Source organism: Pectinophora gossypiella, chromosome Z (genome assembly GCF_024362695.1).
Source record: "Pectinophora gossypiella chromosome Z, ilPecGoss1.1, whole genome shotgun sequence".
Lineage (NCBI taxonomy): Eukaryota > Metazoa > Arthropoda > Insecta > Lepidoptera > Gelechiidae > Pectinophora > Pectinophora gossypiella.
In genome coordinates this window covers 22,536,967-22,556,257 of record NC_065433.1, presented here as the reverse complement: position 1 = coordinate 22,556,257, position 19,291 = coordinate 22,536,967, and the positions used below count along the sequence as shown (strand labels likewise).

The window sequence follows — 19,291 nt, the reverse complement described above, 5'->3', positions numbered from 1 at the left end:
GAACAGCGCCATCTGTAAAAGTGATGAAAAACTTCATTAAATAATTAGGTACCCTGTAGCAGCTCTTACTATTTGAAATTCTCAAATGAAAATGTCTTTATTCTTGTGTTTTTGCAACTTTTATCATGAGTTATTTGGAAACAAATGCTTCTAGCTGGTGAAGTTTACAGTTAATAAAAGCCCTCTATACGCAACTTTGAGTATCGTAGACGGAACGTGTCTGATAGTGTCAAGATCACTCACTCTTGCGTTGGCATAGTTCCGAACCACACCAACAGATGCCGCTGTCAGGCAGTTCAACAAACTAGGTCACTAGGCCTAAGTGTGCTAACAACTCTACAAAAGTTATTAAAAATAATTGGATTCGTGTAATGAATTTTAAACAAAAAAATATGTTCTTAATATTATACTTGGTACTTACTTACATGAACGGTCATCCCTCAATGTTTGTTTGTTTTTCTATTTTTGACATAACGTTACTTTTTTTTAAATGCAGTTAGTCCTATTTCGTTTTCAGGATACATTAACAAATAATTAAGAAAGGTAAAGTGAATTAAGGGAAAAATTTTAAATACCCACGCTTTTATCAAATTCCATCAATTTAGATTTCCAATGGGGTTAGACGATTTGTAGCCGGAAGTGCCTCCATGTTGGGCCCGTCCGGAAACGGGTGGATCCGTCCGGTACACTCGCCGAAATTATTGCATAACGCACAAAATTGTTTTAGGTTTTATAGCGGACCAGCCGTAAAACAATAACGAAGCAGAAATTAAAAAGGAAAAAGGAAAATATTATATCATTCTTGTATATTATCTTATTTTTTTTAAATGCGAGGTAAAGGTGTACTTTAGGTATACAGTACCTATTTAAAATACCACATTAAGCAAATTATTTTTCATTTATTTGAACGTTTGTTGGCATAATATTTATATAAATATTTGAATATGGCAATACTCTGTGTGTACTTTATCATCATCATGTAATATTTACGGCTTAAAATAATAATTATGACAACAGCTAACTATAACAGTACTTAGAGTAGATTTAACATGCAATGTTCCAGAACATTGCACAATATGTATGGACTTTTTTGATTTTCCTTTTTTGAACTTGTGACCTGGAAGTCAGCCAGTCAGCTTCCGTCGTATTTCCGTTGTACTTTACAATTTCTCCTAGTACTTATACCATTTAACATATTATTTGACGTGGCAAACACTTTAACAATTCAGAACCCCGATACCGACCACACCGGTGGGGTTAACCACTCATCTCCCTAGCATTATCCCGTTTTTCACAGGGTCCGCTTACCTAACCTGAAGATTTGACAGGTCCGATTTTTTTACTGAAGCGACTGCCTGTCTGACCTTCCAACCCGCGAAGGGAACACCAGCCCAATACAAATTAGGGTTTGGCAAATGTGGGTTTCCTCGCGGTGTTTTCCTTCACCGCTGAGCACGTGATAATCATTTATGATCCAAACATGAATTCGAAAACAAAGTCGACAATTATTGGTTTAGGCCTGTACTGGACTCGAACCTGCGACCTCAAAGTGAGAGGCAAGCGTCCTACCAACTGGGCTACCACGGCTCCATTATCGCTTTCGATCACTAGAGAAGATTAATTCCTTCAAATAATAATCCTATCAGACGTAGCCCTGAGCCAGAGTCGCGCTTAACTGGGCACCCTCAGGCCTGTCGTGTCAAATTTTGTACCAGGTTTTCAGGGCTGACCACCGTCCAAGTAGTTAATGCCATTTGCAGCAAATCTACAATAAGTCACGACAAAAACTTAACAACCTGTTCTGGGATCATAGGTGTTAGTAATCGACACTCGTGTAGATACGCTTAGCAGAATTGTCTGTAGGGGGATAACCGGTAAGTTGCGGCCGAAGCCGTCAGTACCGTTCGTTAAGACCTCTCTGGGGAACATCGGGTCTCAAAGAACTTCAACCCGAATTTACGCCTTTTCCTCACACTTACCATAATCTACAGGGTGTTAGTGATACTGAGGGGGATGATTCAGACCATGATTCTGACTTAATATCAAGTGGAATTTTCCGTCGTTTAAGCAAAGTTTACGTATGATTTATTGTATTTTAAAGTAAAGCAAGCATACTTACGTAATTGTTAGAACAATTGAATACGCACAGGTATTTACATACTTACATACATATTAGATATAGGCATTGTTCCATTAGGCAAATAGGCACCTCGTTCCTAGCTGAATGAAGGAAAGTGGGGCCTTAAGATAGATGGCCTCTAAGGGACCCGGGAGCTATTCTCGTTAGGTTATATGTTACTAATCTAAAGGTTACTAGACATACATAAACTTGCAGTGGCTGTAGTTTATCTCTTCTCACTCCACATTAAAAAAAAACACACATGTCAGTTTTCAATTTTTTATTTGACTAGTTCTACCACTACCAACAATAAAAAAATATCCTGTTAATTTGTTAAAATATATTTGGTTGAACTACTTTAAAAAAGTTTTTTTGCCCGCTTATTTCTAAATATTCTTTATATTATACACACGTTGACGCGCTGTATAAAAAAAAACACAATGAGCAAAGAAAATATTACATGAAAAATTAACATAAAAATTTCTTTCTTACATTTTTTCCCAGGAGTTAATTAAATAGATCAGTTTGCCAGATCCATAGTTAATGAAAGCCAGCACGAAAAATCAAACCTTATAACTAAGAGGATAAGGTAACGTCAAATGTGATTTAGTAAATGAACAGATACAACTGATGATTAGAAACAACCTTTGTGGTGCGATATCTGGAACCTACCTTGATCACGAAACTACAAAAGGTATCGAAATATATTCCCAGTTGAGTCAATTTTAGAATATAGTATGTTTCGTCCCCATCTCGTCAAGAGGTCTGCGCCTAACAATTAGTGATGAGCGAATATTAATAATTCGCTCAAACGAACAGGTATTCGATTTATTCGATTGTGGAAAAGATCTTTTCTTATTATTCGCATAATAAAAAGAACAACCGAATTGATTTGATTGTTTTGATTGTTGTCTTATTTATCGTTTTAAACAAATAATACACATTTTTGCTTTTAAACTTTCAAAATTATTAGTAAATATCCAATTGCGACTAATAGATAATGCGGAAAATATAGTATACATTATATCACATTCAACTGTATAGGAATTTATGTCATATTGCGTATGTGAAGTAAACAAATTAATCATTCGAATGATATGTTTTGGTTTAAAATTATTCGAATATCGAAATATTATTAGATTAATTTCCATTCGAAGGACGAATTATTGTTTTTGGAACACTCCCCCACCACTACTAACAATGGACCTAAGTGTATGAGTTTTGTGTTTTAATTCCTTATTTGTCATATGTGTACGAATATTGCAATCTGTGGCATCTAAGCAGAAGAATTCACGGTTTCATGTCAGTTATTATTTCAATATTACTATTTCTTATACTACTTATAAGTATTACGTTGCGTTGATAACTTATATAAAGGTAATAACGGTTACAAAAGAACATTTAAATACTATGTTGTGATTGAAAAAATATTACCTTCTATTCTCTACCAGAAAACGTACGCCATTTTTTTATGTCATTAAAAGGTAACTCGAAAAGCGCGCGTTACTTAGGTACCTAAAGACGAATATTCCATACCATATTATACTATTATCATACCAAATATACCATATTATATATTTATTTCTAACTACTATTGTTAAAGCAAGGAAATATTGATCAATTCTCTTAACAAGTGCATTAAAAGATCACCTTATTTTGGTACCGTCAATTAAAAAACCTTAAAAATTATATCACTATTTTTGATGTGGTTTATCGTTTAAATTTTACAAATTCACCTACTTACGAACTATTTACTGATATATTTTAATTTAATAATATAGTGGAGTCAATAAAGCCAGAGTTTCCGAACTTCTAATACCAGTAATAATCAATAATCTTTTCTATGGGTAGTTTTTTATACCATTTAAAATCAGAACGGTCGAAAAATAAACGGTTTATTTTAATCGAAAGCCGTCTCCGTACAGAATCAGAAAAGTAGGTACTTTTAAATCCATTTTTTTTTATCCTATCGAAATATTTATTTGCGCCACTCAAGATGTTTCTAGTTTTAAATGATATAAAAAACTACCCCTACAAAAGAAAAGAAACATCAAAATCGGACTTGTTTCTGGCAAGTTAGAAGGGAAACCCTTCATTGACTCCACTTTTAATATAATGCAAGTAGCGCCACAAAGAGAGCGAATAAGATTAATAATGCTATCTTTCTCGTGCTGGTGGGTATATTAAGATAACAATGTTATAGGACCGGCACGTCAATATGACTATACCAACAAAATTTAATATAGATAAATGTTTTTAAAGAAGTACAAATTTAGTTTTAAAACTTATTATGTGCATGAACAAAAATAATCATAAGTTGTTACCTTTAAAGTAAAACCTTTTATCCGGACCTTCTTTGACCAAGGTTCGTACTTTCAGAGGAATTTCCCTCAAACCCCACCAGCTAAATAGTTTACTATATGTATATACCCACACCAGAAATTTAAAAAGAGAAGCTTATCCTGTTAAAGAAGTATATTTCTATCATTTAAATTAATAGGTACTGCATTTTTGTGACTCGGAGGTAACATACGATAATCATAATTTATATAACTAATTATTATTCGTCATACAATTTTATGTAGAGACTCTTAAAAGGAGTAGGAATAAACTTGAAAATAATGAGCCTATAGGTATATATTATTCTTCAAATAAGGAAAATATAATCTATCTTTCAGTACCAAAGTACCAAGCACCAAATTATTATTTGGCGGGGTGCCCTAATGAGCTAATAACGACTTAATAGGCCACCAAATCACGCACATGGCGAGAATAGGGGTGAAAATGGCGCCCAAAAACACCCGAAACAGTAATTGCAGAAGTTAATTAGTTATAATGTTAGTCTACTGTGACCCACTGTGGACAATTTGACACCCAGATATAATGTTCTAGAGCAAAAGAATGAATACTAGAGATATGCCGACTACGGTTTTGGCCGACTAACCGACTGTCCAGCGACTACTTTGAAAGAAACTATTTATAAATAGTCGGTGACTAGTCTGCACATCTCTAATAAATTATTATTCCAAGTAACTGGAAAAGGGAAGAAATTCCAACGAACAAAAATTTAAATTAATTGTGAGAAATACTTTGGTCCAGGTGGCGTAGTAGTAAACAAAGCCTTTACACAGCACTATAGTGAACTAACTTTTTGATTGTTTTTATACACTACACTAACGCTAGAAAAAAAAATGTTTCATCCTATCTTGTTTTCCAGCTGAACTGGCTCTTCCTTAGACCAGAATTGCCGGTCTTTATACCAGGAGATTATGCGCCGCCAAGCAGCATAGCGTCACAACTCCTCCGCTTGCCCAAGTGGTGACAGAGTTGGGGGGAGCCGACGATGTCTCCCAGGAACACACTCAGGAGGTAGTACTCTTTCGCCTGGTCCGGTGACCGCTTGTACTGGCTGTGGATAAAGTAAATATACTCTTTAGATCTCTGTTGCCCTGGTAGTTTTTAATTATATCTATTCGCCAAAAGCAATACATTTTATGGAATTATGTACAGTAAGTTCTCTCCTTTCCCTTGCTGAATGGAAAAGATTGACTCAATGTGGTCAATCCGAGTATGGAAGACCACTTAGCACAAACGTCATACTGCGAAACGATAGCCGTTCCTGAAGATAATCACAGCAATAATCTTCTCTATAATGTGACAAATCGTTGTCAACCGCACATTATAAACCACTAAATTATTAGGATAATGTTGTATGCATTCAATACAAACAATAAGGAACTGCATCTCAACACCAATCTTATAACACAAACCCACAAATAAGTAAGACAATCCACGTTTCTCGTCACGTACCAAACTGAGCTTTATTTCCTAGGAAATACATTCAATACTCGTGTTACATCTGGGATATCTTAGATGTGTATTGGAAGGAATGTGACATGGGAGTATGAACTATGTTTGGTAGAAAGAAGCTATGTTTTTGATTGGCAAGACGAGCTAGAAGAGTGAAAGTGGCGTACCGATGATTGCGTAACACTGGCTCACCTCGGACGAAGAGCGCGGTGTATAGCCCCCCAGCCAATCAAATATTATTCATCAGCTTTTGAGTAAAAAAAATAATAAGTATTTTATATTTTTATTAGATTATGAATTTTGTTTATTTTTTATATTTGAAGAAAGGCTATTGCAATATGCAGCCTTTAAATATATCCGTCTACTGGAAACGTTAGTACGTTACATATCCCATATTAAGTATTCATATTAATTTATTGCATGTCACAAACATAAATTAAGTACATGCTTTATTTAACCAAAACGTATAAAAAAACTGTAGATTACAACATGCACAAGTCGTTATGCTAAATTATTTGAGTACCTACTCAACAAAGCAGGTACACGATGAAGGTAAACCCACTGCATAATACATCAATTAACCATAGTTATAATTACTGCAAGGTTTGATCATTAAAATCCTTGAAGTTTGCGCTTTCACAATTTTAATGACTACAGTACGTATTTCGTAATGACTCATACATACAACATTGTTTTAATACCGTTTTCTGATATTTGTCCGGAAAATGCCTCTAGCTATACTTACCTATTTGATTATTATTTCGTTACCAAACATAATTCGAGTGACGAAACGACTGTCGGATCATTGATAGTCGCTTAGCATACAACCTTAGAATTAATGACGCATAATTATCTTTCGCATATGCCAATGCTACTTTCTAGCTGTTGTAATCAATTATTATAAATCTATACAATTTTCTAAGGTGAATATTATTGCACAAAAAAAATAAAAAAATGCAAACAAAATAAAAATAATAAATATGCATGGTAAATATTATTGCTGCATTGTTATTGCTGCTTATCCTACATTATTCACAGATGAAATGAAAAATACGTTTCTTCTTTATTACAGTTTATGTGGCTACCTATTGTCTTATTGGTGACTTACCACAGCTCATCCCAACAAGGAAACAGTCGTGACTGTTTGTATGTAAGTAAGTAAACACTTGAAGTGTAAAAAAATATGGCAGTAGCTATCAATATTCCTGATTATCATAACTTAATATTCACTAAAAGTAGTTTTGGTTTTTTTATAGTAAATTAATCGATTAAATAACCCGATTTGTGCCCTAGTATAGAATTTTCGCCAATGAGTTATTAAGTTTTCAATAACATGGTTGGCGATACGGCTCACCTTACGAATACATCATGTATGACTAACAGTGAGCTCGGTGAGACGTGGGTACTTAGTTTATCTTGTATTGGATGTACCTCTGCCTATCCCAAGTGAGATATAATCGTGATCTTATGTTGTAGTAAAATAATCGATTAAATAAAAAAAATAAAATTGTATGGGTGGGCGACTATGTATTTTAGGGGCAGTCGGTTGACCCGTGCATTGCGTGTCCATTACATCGACGGCCCACTTCCACTTCGCGACGCTAAAGACTACTCGCATTCTCCAACGCGCAGCGTTCTGCCAACGACCTGAATACTATACCATTATGTGGCATTGAAACGACTAATTTGAATGCAACGTTTTGAAATATTCATAGAAACCGGCGGATGGTCAGCGGTGTCAAGGTCAACTGTGTTTGGAAACAAGGGTGTGCGAGGTTGACGAAGTTCGCTTTAGCACTTTCGCTTTTTGACAATGTTTTCATTCGCTTTCGCAGGAAATGTGAGAAGTAATAAGGTCGGAAATTGGTGACACATATACCAAACCTGATGGTAGTACATAATGTTGAGTTGATATTACCGTTCCCTCCGAAAATGTCAAGTAGGTAGACGTTTTAAAATAATATATTCTTTTTATTTGTTATCTGAACAATAAAATACTTACTTACTGTTCCGAATGTTTTGCATAAAACACAAAATCTTTCTTAAAAATGTTGCTGTGACCTAGTTTCGAAATAGTAAGGCTTTTTGTTTTTGGATGCACATAAAAATATTGGGTATATTGCGAAATTATGCGTAATATATTCTATTGTATATACACATTAACAAAAACGAAAATAAAAAGACAAAATGTTGCAATGGATGGGCTTATCTCTAAAAGAAATCTCTGTCAGCCAACCCCGCAAATTATGAGAGTCGACCTTAGGTGTAGAAATGCTCTTTTCCTAACTTTACTCGTACACGCTGACTTAGGTAAAACTACTTGTTTATTACTGGTCGCCAGCAATACCAACCTGAAGACATCAGGCCAGTCGAGCTGCGGGCGGGGGTGCGTCTGCGCTCTGGCAGCGTAGTGTGCGCAGACGCGCTCGAAAACGCAAGCGCGCGCGCCGAACTCGCCCACGATGTACTTCTCCACCTCCTGCGCGTCAAAAGGCTCGACGGATTGCTCGAGGGTTAGCTCACGACGGTTACGAGCACGGTATGTCGCTGGAAGAACAAAAAATATGTATTGTTAATAATTGTAATTTTAAAGTTTAAAGGGCGATAGACCGGGACCAGGATTTCATAATCATTACAAATAAAACATAAAAATACACCGGAGGGGGTATGAACCGCAATCGCAAGTATAAGCAACTAAATTGAGAAACTTCCAAAATATTGAAGCTACAAATGTTTCATACTGAAAGATGATATTATTTCATTTAAACAGTCGCTTTACAAACACACGCACGAAAGCACTATAAAAAGTCTCACAGTCACTTAACATAATGAACTATAATTCCTGACTAAAAGCTGAAGCACTAACATAAAACGAAATGTAGCTTTGTTGCGCCATGTTTAGCTGAAACTTTTGAATTATATTACATTGTTCTTTTTTCTATAAGGAAAAAGTTCATTCATTTTAAAGCTTTTTAATTGTTTTTAGGGTCCCACTTCTGCACCAAAATGGTAAAAGTAACCCTTATGTATGTCCGTCTATGTCAGCTTGTTATCTCAGGAAGTACTAGTGCTATCGACTTGAGATTTGAAATACTTTTAGACAACGGTAGTCTTTAACAACTTTGTAACACACAATAACTTTTAGTATGCAAGTAGAACAGCTTCTCAGTAGTTCCTTTGAAATTTGCACTTTTGCATTTGACTAGAACTTCCTTTGTTCAATGGTTCACAGTAAGTTCTAGATGTATATCTTCCACGCTTCGCACTAGCAAAATTTATAGGTGGTTGCGGCTCGTGGGTGTGTGATTCTCTAAGGTAGTGCTGTTGATCCGCGCTGCAATCAACGCTGATAAACGACACCCCACATAGTAAGTAATGATACCAAAAAGCGTCGTCGTTTGAATGACGTAATATACGACCCCGACGACCCGATCACTCTATCGCTATCAGCTCAATTCAAGCAATTTTTCTCGGATGTAATCATCACCAGCGATGCTATAAGTCGAAGTTTGTACCCAACTAGACAACCTTTAAGAATGTTTCTTGTCATATCATTTGTTCGACCGAATATACAAGAAGTTACATTAAAAAGCTCAATGCATTTTGAAATAAACATTACTCAAGGCCTCGCTTTTTGAAACGCTTCCGCTCCTTAAAACTTTTTCTTTAAAAAATATATTAAACAATATTGCCCTTCGTTGTACTTTTACCAAACAAAGGGCAAGGGAAAGCAAACAAAGTTCATTATTCAAAAGTCCACTGCAATAAAAACGTTGTATTAATTTAGGCTGTGAAACACAATTATTTCTCGTTTGTGGGCGACGGTTGGTGTTGTTGCAATTTCAGACAGTTCTTTTATTTTTTCCTTGTTTACAAGATTTTAAGAATAAATTAAAATGCTCCTGTATATCGCTAATGGCTTTTTTAGAAATTTACAAGTCACGAAGCGAAGATAAAATTCCGAGCATGTCACGAAAATCGTCTAATAATATGCGACATTATTCAAATTAAATTAAATGTTCTTTATTGCACAAAACTATTTCAAGCTATGGGTTGATCATCTGACACATATGGTCCGTCACATCCATCTTAAAAGGAAGTTCTAAGATGGATGAACCGTTATAGGAATAAAAGTGGTTGCAAGCTGTCTTGTAATTAATTGTTGGGGACTGTTCTCGCGTCTTTAAGGATGACGATGGTAAGTTTATGTTACCCTTAAGTAATTAAATTCTGTGTCGGATTTATATCGGAGCCCTAATTCTCAGATTTTCATTAAAAACATCCGTACGTACTAACTACTGTAATAAACATAAAAGTAAATTCTTCATTGCAGCAATTACTTTATTTTACTATGTACTAATTTAGACCTTAAAATTACGTTAAAAGTTATTATCATTAGCCATTGAAAGTTTACTGCTGAAAACGTCTTCATTCCAAGATGACTGACTATAAAGCGTGGTATTATGTTATTAAGGTTGATAATGTGCTGCACCTGGGCTAAGGGTGACCAAAAAAGTCATGTTAGGCGCTGAATGGTAATATCAACTCTATATTATGGACTACCGGCAATGTTAGGTACTATAATAAGTAGATAGATAAATATACTACCGAATTACCAACCCCGAATCACTAACTACCGAAATACCTGTACATAATAAAACCATTGAAAATTTCAAGCTATATAGGGCACCAAAATACTCGATTTGGTATGGAATATTCATGAAAACCAGTAAGTTGCGCATGCGACAGGCTAGACAAGACATGTTGAGACTAATATGGAGGTATTACTGAGTGGCATACACTGCTTGAGAACTATTCGTTAACCCACCTAAAACATCCTGTGAAGCAACTCACATTTCATAGCGATTCAATAAAACAAATGTGGGGTCCCGAGTCTGATCAGACATAAACAAAAGAGGCACAGCAATATTGCAATTTGACATTTGCGCATATAAAAGTAAGTGCGTAATGCACAGAAATGTCAAATAGCAATATTGCTTTTTAGATGAATTGCTTCGATGTGGTCTTTTCAACCCTCAAGCACACAGTTCATCTTATCAATCTCAAGATATCTGGGGAGTTAAAAAGGCATTTTTAACACCCCTGTACAAAAATAAAACTGCAAGTTCTTTCAAGTCTCGTCCCAGGGTTACGGCCGTATGACGATTGCAATGAACAATCTACATGGGATTGGCTTCTTGCCCAGAAGCTCCCAACGTTTCCAAGTAGTGTATGAGGAAGAACATCTATACTTATAATAAATCTGTAGAGAGGTCAATTCTGTACATTAAATATTTTTTCAAAATAACTATCAGGGGGTGATAAGTGATCGATACTGATGCCAAAAATGCAATCAGTAAAATTTTTGTCTGTCTGTCTGTCTGTCTGTCTGTCTGTCTGTCTGTATGTTCCTTATAGAAACAAAAACTACTGGACGGATTTTAATGAAACTTGGTACAATTATTCTTCACACTCCTGGACAGGTCATAGTATACTTTTCATCACGCTACAATCAATAGGAGCAGAGTAGTGAAGGGAAATCCTTTTGTATGAAAAACCTAAACCACTCAAGTTAGACTTTTGAAATTTGGCATGCAGGTACCTTAGATAACGTAGAGGTGCACTAAGAAAGGAATTCCCGAAATTCCCACGGGAACGGGAATTAGCGGGAAAATCCTTTTGTATGAAAAATCTAAACCACTCAAGTTAGACTTTTGAAATTTGGCATGCAGGTACCTTAGATAACGTAGAGGTGCACTAAGAAAGGAATTCCCGAAATTCCCACGGGAACGGGAATTAGCGGAAAAATATTTTTGTATGAAAAATCTAAACCATTCAAGTTAGATGTTTGAAATTTGTCATGCAGGTACCTTAGATACCGTAGAGGTGTACTAAGAAAGGAATTCCCGAAATTCCCACGGGAACGGGAATTAGCGGGAAAATCCTTTTGTATGAAAAATCTAAACCACTCAAGTTAGACGTTTGAAATTTGGCATGCAGGTACCATAGGTACCGTAGAGGTGCACTAAGAAAGGAATTCCCAAAATTCTCACGGGAACGGGAATTAGCGGGAAATACCTTTTGTATGAAAAATCTAAACCACTCAAGTTAGACATTTGAAATTTAGCATGCAGATACCTTAGGTACCGTGGAGGTGCACTAAGAAAGGAATTCCCGAAATTCTCACGAGAACGGGAATTAGCGGGAAAATCCTTTTGTATGAAAAACTAAACCATTCAAGTTAGACGTTTGAAATTTGTCATGCAGGTACCTTAGGTACCGTGGAGGTGCACTAAGAAAGGAATTCCCGAAATTCCCACGGGAACGGGAATTAACGGGAAAATCCTTTTGTATGAAAAATCTAAACCATTCAAGTAAGATGTTTAAAATTTGGCACGCAGGTACCTTAGACACCGTAGAGGTGTACTAAGAAATGAATTCCCGAAATTCCCACGGGAACGGGAATTAGCGGGAAAATCCTTTTTTATGAAAAATCTAAACCACCCAAGTTAGACGTTTGAAATTTGGCATGCAGGTACTTTAGTAAACTTAAAGCTTAGTTGCAACAGAATATTACAAAATTCCCACGGGAACGGTAGTTAGCGGGAAAAAACATTTGTATGAATAAATCAAATCTAAATAAAAGGAGAAACTGACTGACTCAGTGACTGACATATCAACGCATAGCCTGAACGGCTAAATGTAGGCATTTGAAATTTGGAAGGGACATAGCTTAGGTACCGTAGAGGTGCACTAAGAAAGGAATTCCCGGAATTCCCACGGGAACGGAAATTAGCGGGAAAATCCTTTTGTATGAAAAATCTAAACCGCTTAAGTTAGACGCTTGAAATTTGGCATGCAGGTACCTTAGTTAACTTAAACCTTAGTTGCAACAGGATATTGCAAAATTCCCACGGAAACGGGAGTTAGCGGGAAAAAAACATTTGTATGAAAAAATCGAAACCGCGTAAGATAGATGTTTTCAATTCAATTCAATTAAATTATTTATTGCATTCCATGTAGTACAATGGGGTGTTACATAGGCATAGGAACTAAAACATGGACCCTGTAGGGCACAGCAACGTTGAAGGGAAGAGAGGAAGTGTGTATTAAAATTAAAACTCAATGAACAATCAATTAAAAAAAAATCAATTCAATCAATTGATTCAATCTAGCATGCATGCATACCTTAGTAAATATAAAGTTTATTTTTGGCTGTATTTTGAAAAATGGGAGTTATTGGGAAAAAAATTGTATGAAAAAATCTAAACTGCATAAGTTAGATGCTTGAAATTTGATATGCACTCCCACACACACAAAGATCTCTCTCTTATATAACACGCCATGCGGACGAAGTCGCGGGCAAAAGCTAGTTCTACATAATCCTGTTGGAGGTAACCTGTGCCCAATATCTGTCTGTTATATTTCAAATTATAAACCTGAATCATCGAGAGACTCACTTAAACTCAGCGTAAGCGCAAAAAGCGTATAAGCCTAAACTCACCCAAAACAGAAATAAAAAGGTAAGTATTCATATTATATAACCTAACCTAACCTGCAGATTTGATAGGTCCGGTCTTTTACAGAAGTGACTGCCTGTCTGACCTTCCAACCCGAAAGGAAAACTAGCCCAATTCAGGTCAGGTCACATAACTCCTCGAAACTCATTTCTCGAATGTGGGCTTGCTCATTTAATACTTTTTTTATTTTTTAGAAATAAAAATGCACTTAAGTATAATAATAATAAAAGGAGGAATAGACAACAGAAATCCGTGATACTTCCCAGCCCAGGAATGAACTAAAATTCACTAGCTCGGCCTACAATGTTTTTTCCAGGCGCAAGTACCACAAATTGATCTCGAATCATTGGAACGTGGATGATTTAAATTGGCAGTCCACAGGCCTCAATTGCTGCTCTTTGAGTAAGCATCAGAGCGTTTATCAGATTTTTGCCGCGTTATACTGAGCCACCTAACGATTCTTAACGATCCCAGTGGACACGGCGCTCTCCGCCAATCAGACGGTAAATGAAATGATTATGATAAAAATCTTGTATAATGATTTCGTGCTTCGAAATGCACGTTAAGTCGTTAGCTACTAGCCCAAACACGTCCACCAACCGGCACCGAAGCAGCGTGGTGGAGTACGCTCCTTACCCCCCTAGAGTCGATTAATTCTTTCAAATATTATTCTCTCAGACGACACCCTGAGCCCAGGTTCGCGCCCAGTCACTTAACATAATTATGGACCTGTCACCTGTTACCTGTCACCATAATTGTTCGTAATATTTTATACATATCAAGTTTTGGGACTTCGTATCAAAACCGGCAAGTTGCATCGAACAAATTACACTGAAACATCTACTTTATTCTACAGAAAAATAAATATAAAACGTAAATTATGCAACACTGAAATGCAGGTAGCCAGCGGCATCAATGTTTGACTAGTCGAAATGCAAATTCACAGTATTTGCACGACAGATGGCGCGCGGGTTCCGCCGGTAGAATATTTTATTTTAAAACATGCTTGCCAACTGGGTTTTATCGACGGTCAATATTTCACCAGCGTCGATGCATATCTATATTTATGAGTGGAGCTGCAATCTACAATCCCGACTCTGGCATATTGTACGTTCCATTTATAGTTCTGCACCTCTCAAATCGCTATAAAAGATGTTATTTCCAACATAACGTACCAAAGACGAATCACACATCATATCCATTTTGAGACCGTCGTATCAATTTGACTTTACTATGACGTAACATAGTCTATAACCTATAGAGACCCAGACGCTTTTGTTCATACATACAAAGCGGTTAGACACCTAACCCTCCTTTTTTGCTTCGCTATAGTCGGATAAAAATAGCTGAAGGTGTCTTCTGATTACTTTTGGCTATGCGCTTCCAATCAGCCTAACCGTACTAGTCTCTTAGTATATATTCAGTCTAGAATATTATGAAAGTGTAGGAACAATATATTGTGAATATTTATGAATACAGTCGGTAAATTTTTATTATTTTGACGGGCTTTTATTTATGAAAGAACGGCCATCCTTTATGCACTTTTGATGTGCTACGAATAGCTTTCATGGCTGTCTATAAACAAATGATAGAAAGAAGGGGCAGCAGAATAATTTTATGGTATATTATTTTATGTAACAGCTTCCGTGGTCTAGTGGTTAGAGCGTTAGGCTCACGATCTGGAGGTCCGAGTTCGATTCCCGATGGGGACATTGTCGAAATCACTTTGTGAGACTGTTCTTTGTTTGGTAAGGACTTTTCAGGCTTGTATCACCTGATTGTCCGAAAAAGTAAAATGATTCCGTGCTTCGGAGGGCACGTTAAGTCGTTGGTCCCGGCTATTAGCCGTAAAAACACCTCCACCAACCCGCATTGAAGCAGCGTGGTGGAGTATGCTCCATACCCCCTCCGGTTGATTGAGGGGAGGCCTGTGCCCAGCAGTGGAATTAGGTATGTGTATTATTTTATGTATTATCGGGGGGGTTAAAATGACCACATCAAAGCAATTCATCGGCGAAAGCAATATTGCTATTTGACATTTGTTTGCATTGCGCACTTACTTATATATGCGCAAATGTCAAATTGCAACATTGCTTTCTTTGATGTAGCCATTTTAACCCCCTAAATTATGGTAAATTGTATGAGTGATGTTACTGATTAAGTAAATTAAAGAAGAAATGTTTTTATTATCAGAATATAAAGAAAAAAGGCTATATATGTATATGTTTGAGTTAGGGTACAATATAAGTTTTGCAAAATGAACAAAGGTTCCCAAAATAGGTGGAGCCTGTATCTTGGGATACCGTGGACAGTGGGATACAAGTCTTGTAAGATTGACGCAAAATTTTCCAACATTAATAATGAACACAGGAAAAATAAAATAAAATAAGTAAAGGCACGAGATCAGATATAAAAAAATCCATGAAATACTCAAAATATAATATTTTATATTTTAAGTTTCAATTTGAAACTTCGATTACGAAAAGGTATTCAATACATTTTGCTAGCACAAAGGATTCCCAACACCTGTTCCTATCTGGGTATCGAAATAAAGAGATTTTAATTAACAGTTATGTATATTTTGAATAAAAGCTTGTATACTGGAGTGGTACGAACAATAAAACATAATAACATGTTGAGCTGCTTATCTTCCAGGACAGGGATTTTGTCCTCATGATGGGCTAGGTAAAAGAACGACCTTTGACTAGATGAGATACTTTTTACGAAACGTCACAACGGCACATTTCAACGAAATTTCTACACCTAATACACACATTATCACGTCACTCGTCGTCGTTTTGATTTGCTTTGATTTGATTATCACGTCACTTAGTAAACGTGGTCAAACCTCGAACTGCTTGTTATGTGATCTTCGTAAATCAGTCGAATATAATAATGAGTTTGGATTTTTGATCTTAACATTAGCATTTTATCATTTAACTTTGATCCAGTCACCTAGCTTATCAACTTATCATAAAAGACGATGGGTTAATCATTTGCCACCACAGGGTTCATCAAAAATAGCTGTTAGTTTTCTACTAAGTAGATACTTTATGATTCCTCTCAACTAGTTTCTTGTTTTAACGTGGCTTATTGTAGATATGCCGCAAATGGCGTCAACTACTGGGCCGGATTGCCTACCTAGTGTGATATAAAAATGTGTGTTATAATTATGTATATAAAATAAAATTACATACCTGGACTAACAGAGTAAGACAGCTTCTTCAAGAAGTTCGTCAACCGTACACTTAAAACTATAAAGGGGAAACCCACAAGTTGCACTGGCAACTCAAAAGGTGTATCCTGACTGCTCACATCTCGACAATTCGCCAAAAACAGTACTAATAACGTGGTGGTATATAGCAACTTATTCAACTGCATTTTGCTAAACTTTCTTCCAAGATGACAACGCGACTAACGAGTGCCACTAAGCCGCACGCATCAAATAGTCTCGCCTTGCACAACAGTTCAAAGATCTATTGTCTAAGTATTCCCCAACGTAATCGTAAGTTAATACTCGTACGTGTTTATGTAATATTGTCACCGGCAACCTTGACCTGGCTGGAAATAAACTATGAAACTAAACAAGCGCAGCAAAAATTAAAAAGAACGATTTAAATTAATTTCAAATTGAAGTTCGATACGTTCCATTTCAAGATATGCGCGATTCAAAAATGCGAACTAGCTGGCTGAGCGGCTAAGATCGGACTGGAAAAACGTATACGTGACAGGGAACGCAACACCTTCCCCGCTGGTTTATTGTTGGTCAATCGCGGTTATGTCACGCCGAGTACTCTCGATGCGTCGGCGCCGGTACCGTGGTGCTCTACTGTACCGCTGAGCTCTATTTCGGAATCGACAACGACAATAAGGTTCGTGTGCGTTTAAGTATACTAACTTTAGTTAAAATAGTACTTATAAGGCCTTTCAGTAGAAAGCATTTTGGTTTTACGAATATAGAGTTGTTCATTACCATTATTAGACCACTAGGAGCTCTAAATCGTAAAAATAAAGTAAGTAAGTACCTACACTTAATTTTGATTTACCTACGCACATTGCTAAGTTTATAAAACTATGTATTTTCCAAAAAACAAACCAACATTATAATAAATATATCTAAGCAATAAAAGGAAACGGAATAGAATTGAATTATTTAATTCGTATAAGATTTCGGCGGCGACCCGCGGGACCCGTCCTACAAAAATATAAGATTTTGCAATAAACTGAAATTGGTCTATAAAAAGCAACTAAAATGGATTTTATAACACACATCGCCTCAGGCAATCTCGAGGTAGAATCGTAAACATAAAAACTAAACGAACCTTCAAAATTAGAATCATCGTTTAGGTAAGTGCTAGAAAAGATAGATGATTAACAATTCTGTATGGAGATAAAACGAACGTCTTTAGATATTAGCGAGAAATTCGTTAAAAATACATCTTCTTGTTTTGATTATTTTCAGGTCAGTTATTCGTTGCTTTCTCTGACTAAATTTTAATGAATGTACTTATAATATTATTATGTTATTATTTAATTAACAAAAAAATATAATATACCTAATAATATGTAGGTAACTTACGAAAGAATGTCATATCGTCAATACAGACTGATAAGTCAACGAACAATTGACCTTGAAAGATCGTCCGTCATTGTAGAATTTACCTGGAGTCAAAGCATAAGATAGTTTCTTGATGAAATTGGTCACCCTAACGGCCATGATGATGAATGGGAACCCGACGAGTTGGACTGGCAGTTCAAAGGCGCTGTCTTGGCTCGACCCTCGCGAAACACATTCAAACAAAACAATCGACAACACACTCCAAATGTACAACACTCTCGACAGTTCCATTTTCAAACGGTTTGTTTTTCTTCTCTGAAGTTTTAAGGGCAACCTAATAGTTTTTATTTGTCTACTACAAACCTATATAAGTAATTACAGTTAGTCTAGTTTCAAAACATTATTGTATAACACAACGACCTTAGTTGGATATCCACGTATTACTGGCCAACATGTTCGCAGCGAACTTGCTGGGGTAGTTTCGTAATGTGATAATAATCATTAGAACTAGGCATTACTAAATCACCCGACGATTACGAATTGGGAATTTCGATTTTTGAAAATCACGCGAATTTGTCGTTACTTATTTAAAAGTAAATGGTATCAGAAGGTGGTCTAGATTGAGGGGAATTCTGCGAAGGTCATACAGCTTTCGAGTGTGATAAACGCGGGCGATTGAAACCGAAAGTGACCGCAAGGTTGCGTGTGCGCGCACTACAGTGATCATTATCACCCGGCGTGATGTAACTAAGAGATTTGTTGACGTGTATCTACAATGAGAAGTATGGGCCCAACCACCCAAGACCCTGAAAGACAACTTCCGTACTCAGTACAGGAGCGACGCCTTAGGTTATTTCGTCCAGTTCCCTGATCAGATTGACTGTTTCAGCTATAGAAAAGCATAATTTGTTTGAACACACAAAAATAGTGGAAAAGTAAAAAAGAACGATCTCGCTACATCATCGATTTCCATCAGCCGAGACTGACGGCAAAAGTAAAACATGGAACCCAAAAAATAATGTAGGGTGAATGTATTGTAAAGGAAACAAAAAAAAATATATTTCTTCTGTTACTATCACGAAGGCTTCTCCCCGACCACCTTACAAAATAAAATCACCATCACACACTATCTGCAAGCATGCAGATAAACTGATTTCCACTAACAGCTGATTCAATAAAGTAAGCGGAAACGAGCCGAGGGCCAATACAACGCGAGGATTGTGTTATCTCTTGTTTTGTATTCGCAGACGGCAAGATGCGCCGAAAAGTCACAGTGACAAACAA

At 36.4% G+C, this 19,291-nt stretch overlaps 2 protein-coding genes across 2 annotated transcripts in view; one reads left to right on the top strand and one right to left on the bottom strand.

The window, feature by feature from the left end:
* Window positions 1-4,426: 4,426 nt before the first annotated feature.
* LOC126379892 (uncharacterized) lies at window positions 4,427-18,298 on the bottom strand. The gene is made up of 3 exons (XM_050028879.1): window positions 18,112-18,298; window positions 8,281-8,476; window positions 4,427-5,528 (listed from the first exon to the last, which is right to left on the bottom strand). Exons 1-3 carry the CDS (start codon window positions 18,296-18,298, stop codon window positions 5,387-5,389), a joined length of 525 nt encoding a protein of 174 aa, XP_049884836.1. The 3' UTR covers window positions 4,427-5,386.
* Window positions 17,245-19,291, top strand: part of LOC126379875 (uncharacterized) — a 185,764-nt gene continuing 183,717 nt past the window's right edge. Inside the window, exon 1 of the mRNA XM_050028853.1 lies at window positions 17,245-17,321. The gene's annotated coding sequence lies outside the window, so the exon portion shown is untranslated. The remainder of the gene's footprint in view (window positions 17,322-19,291) is intronic.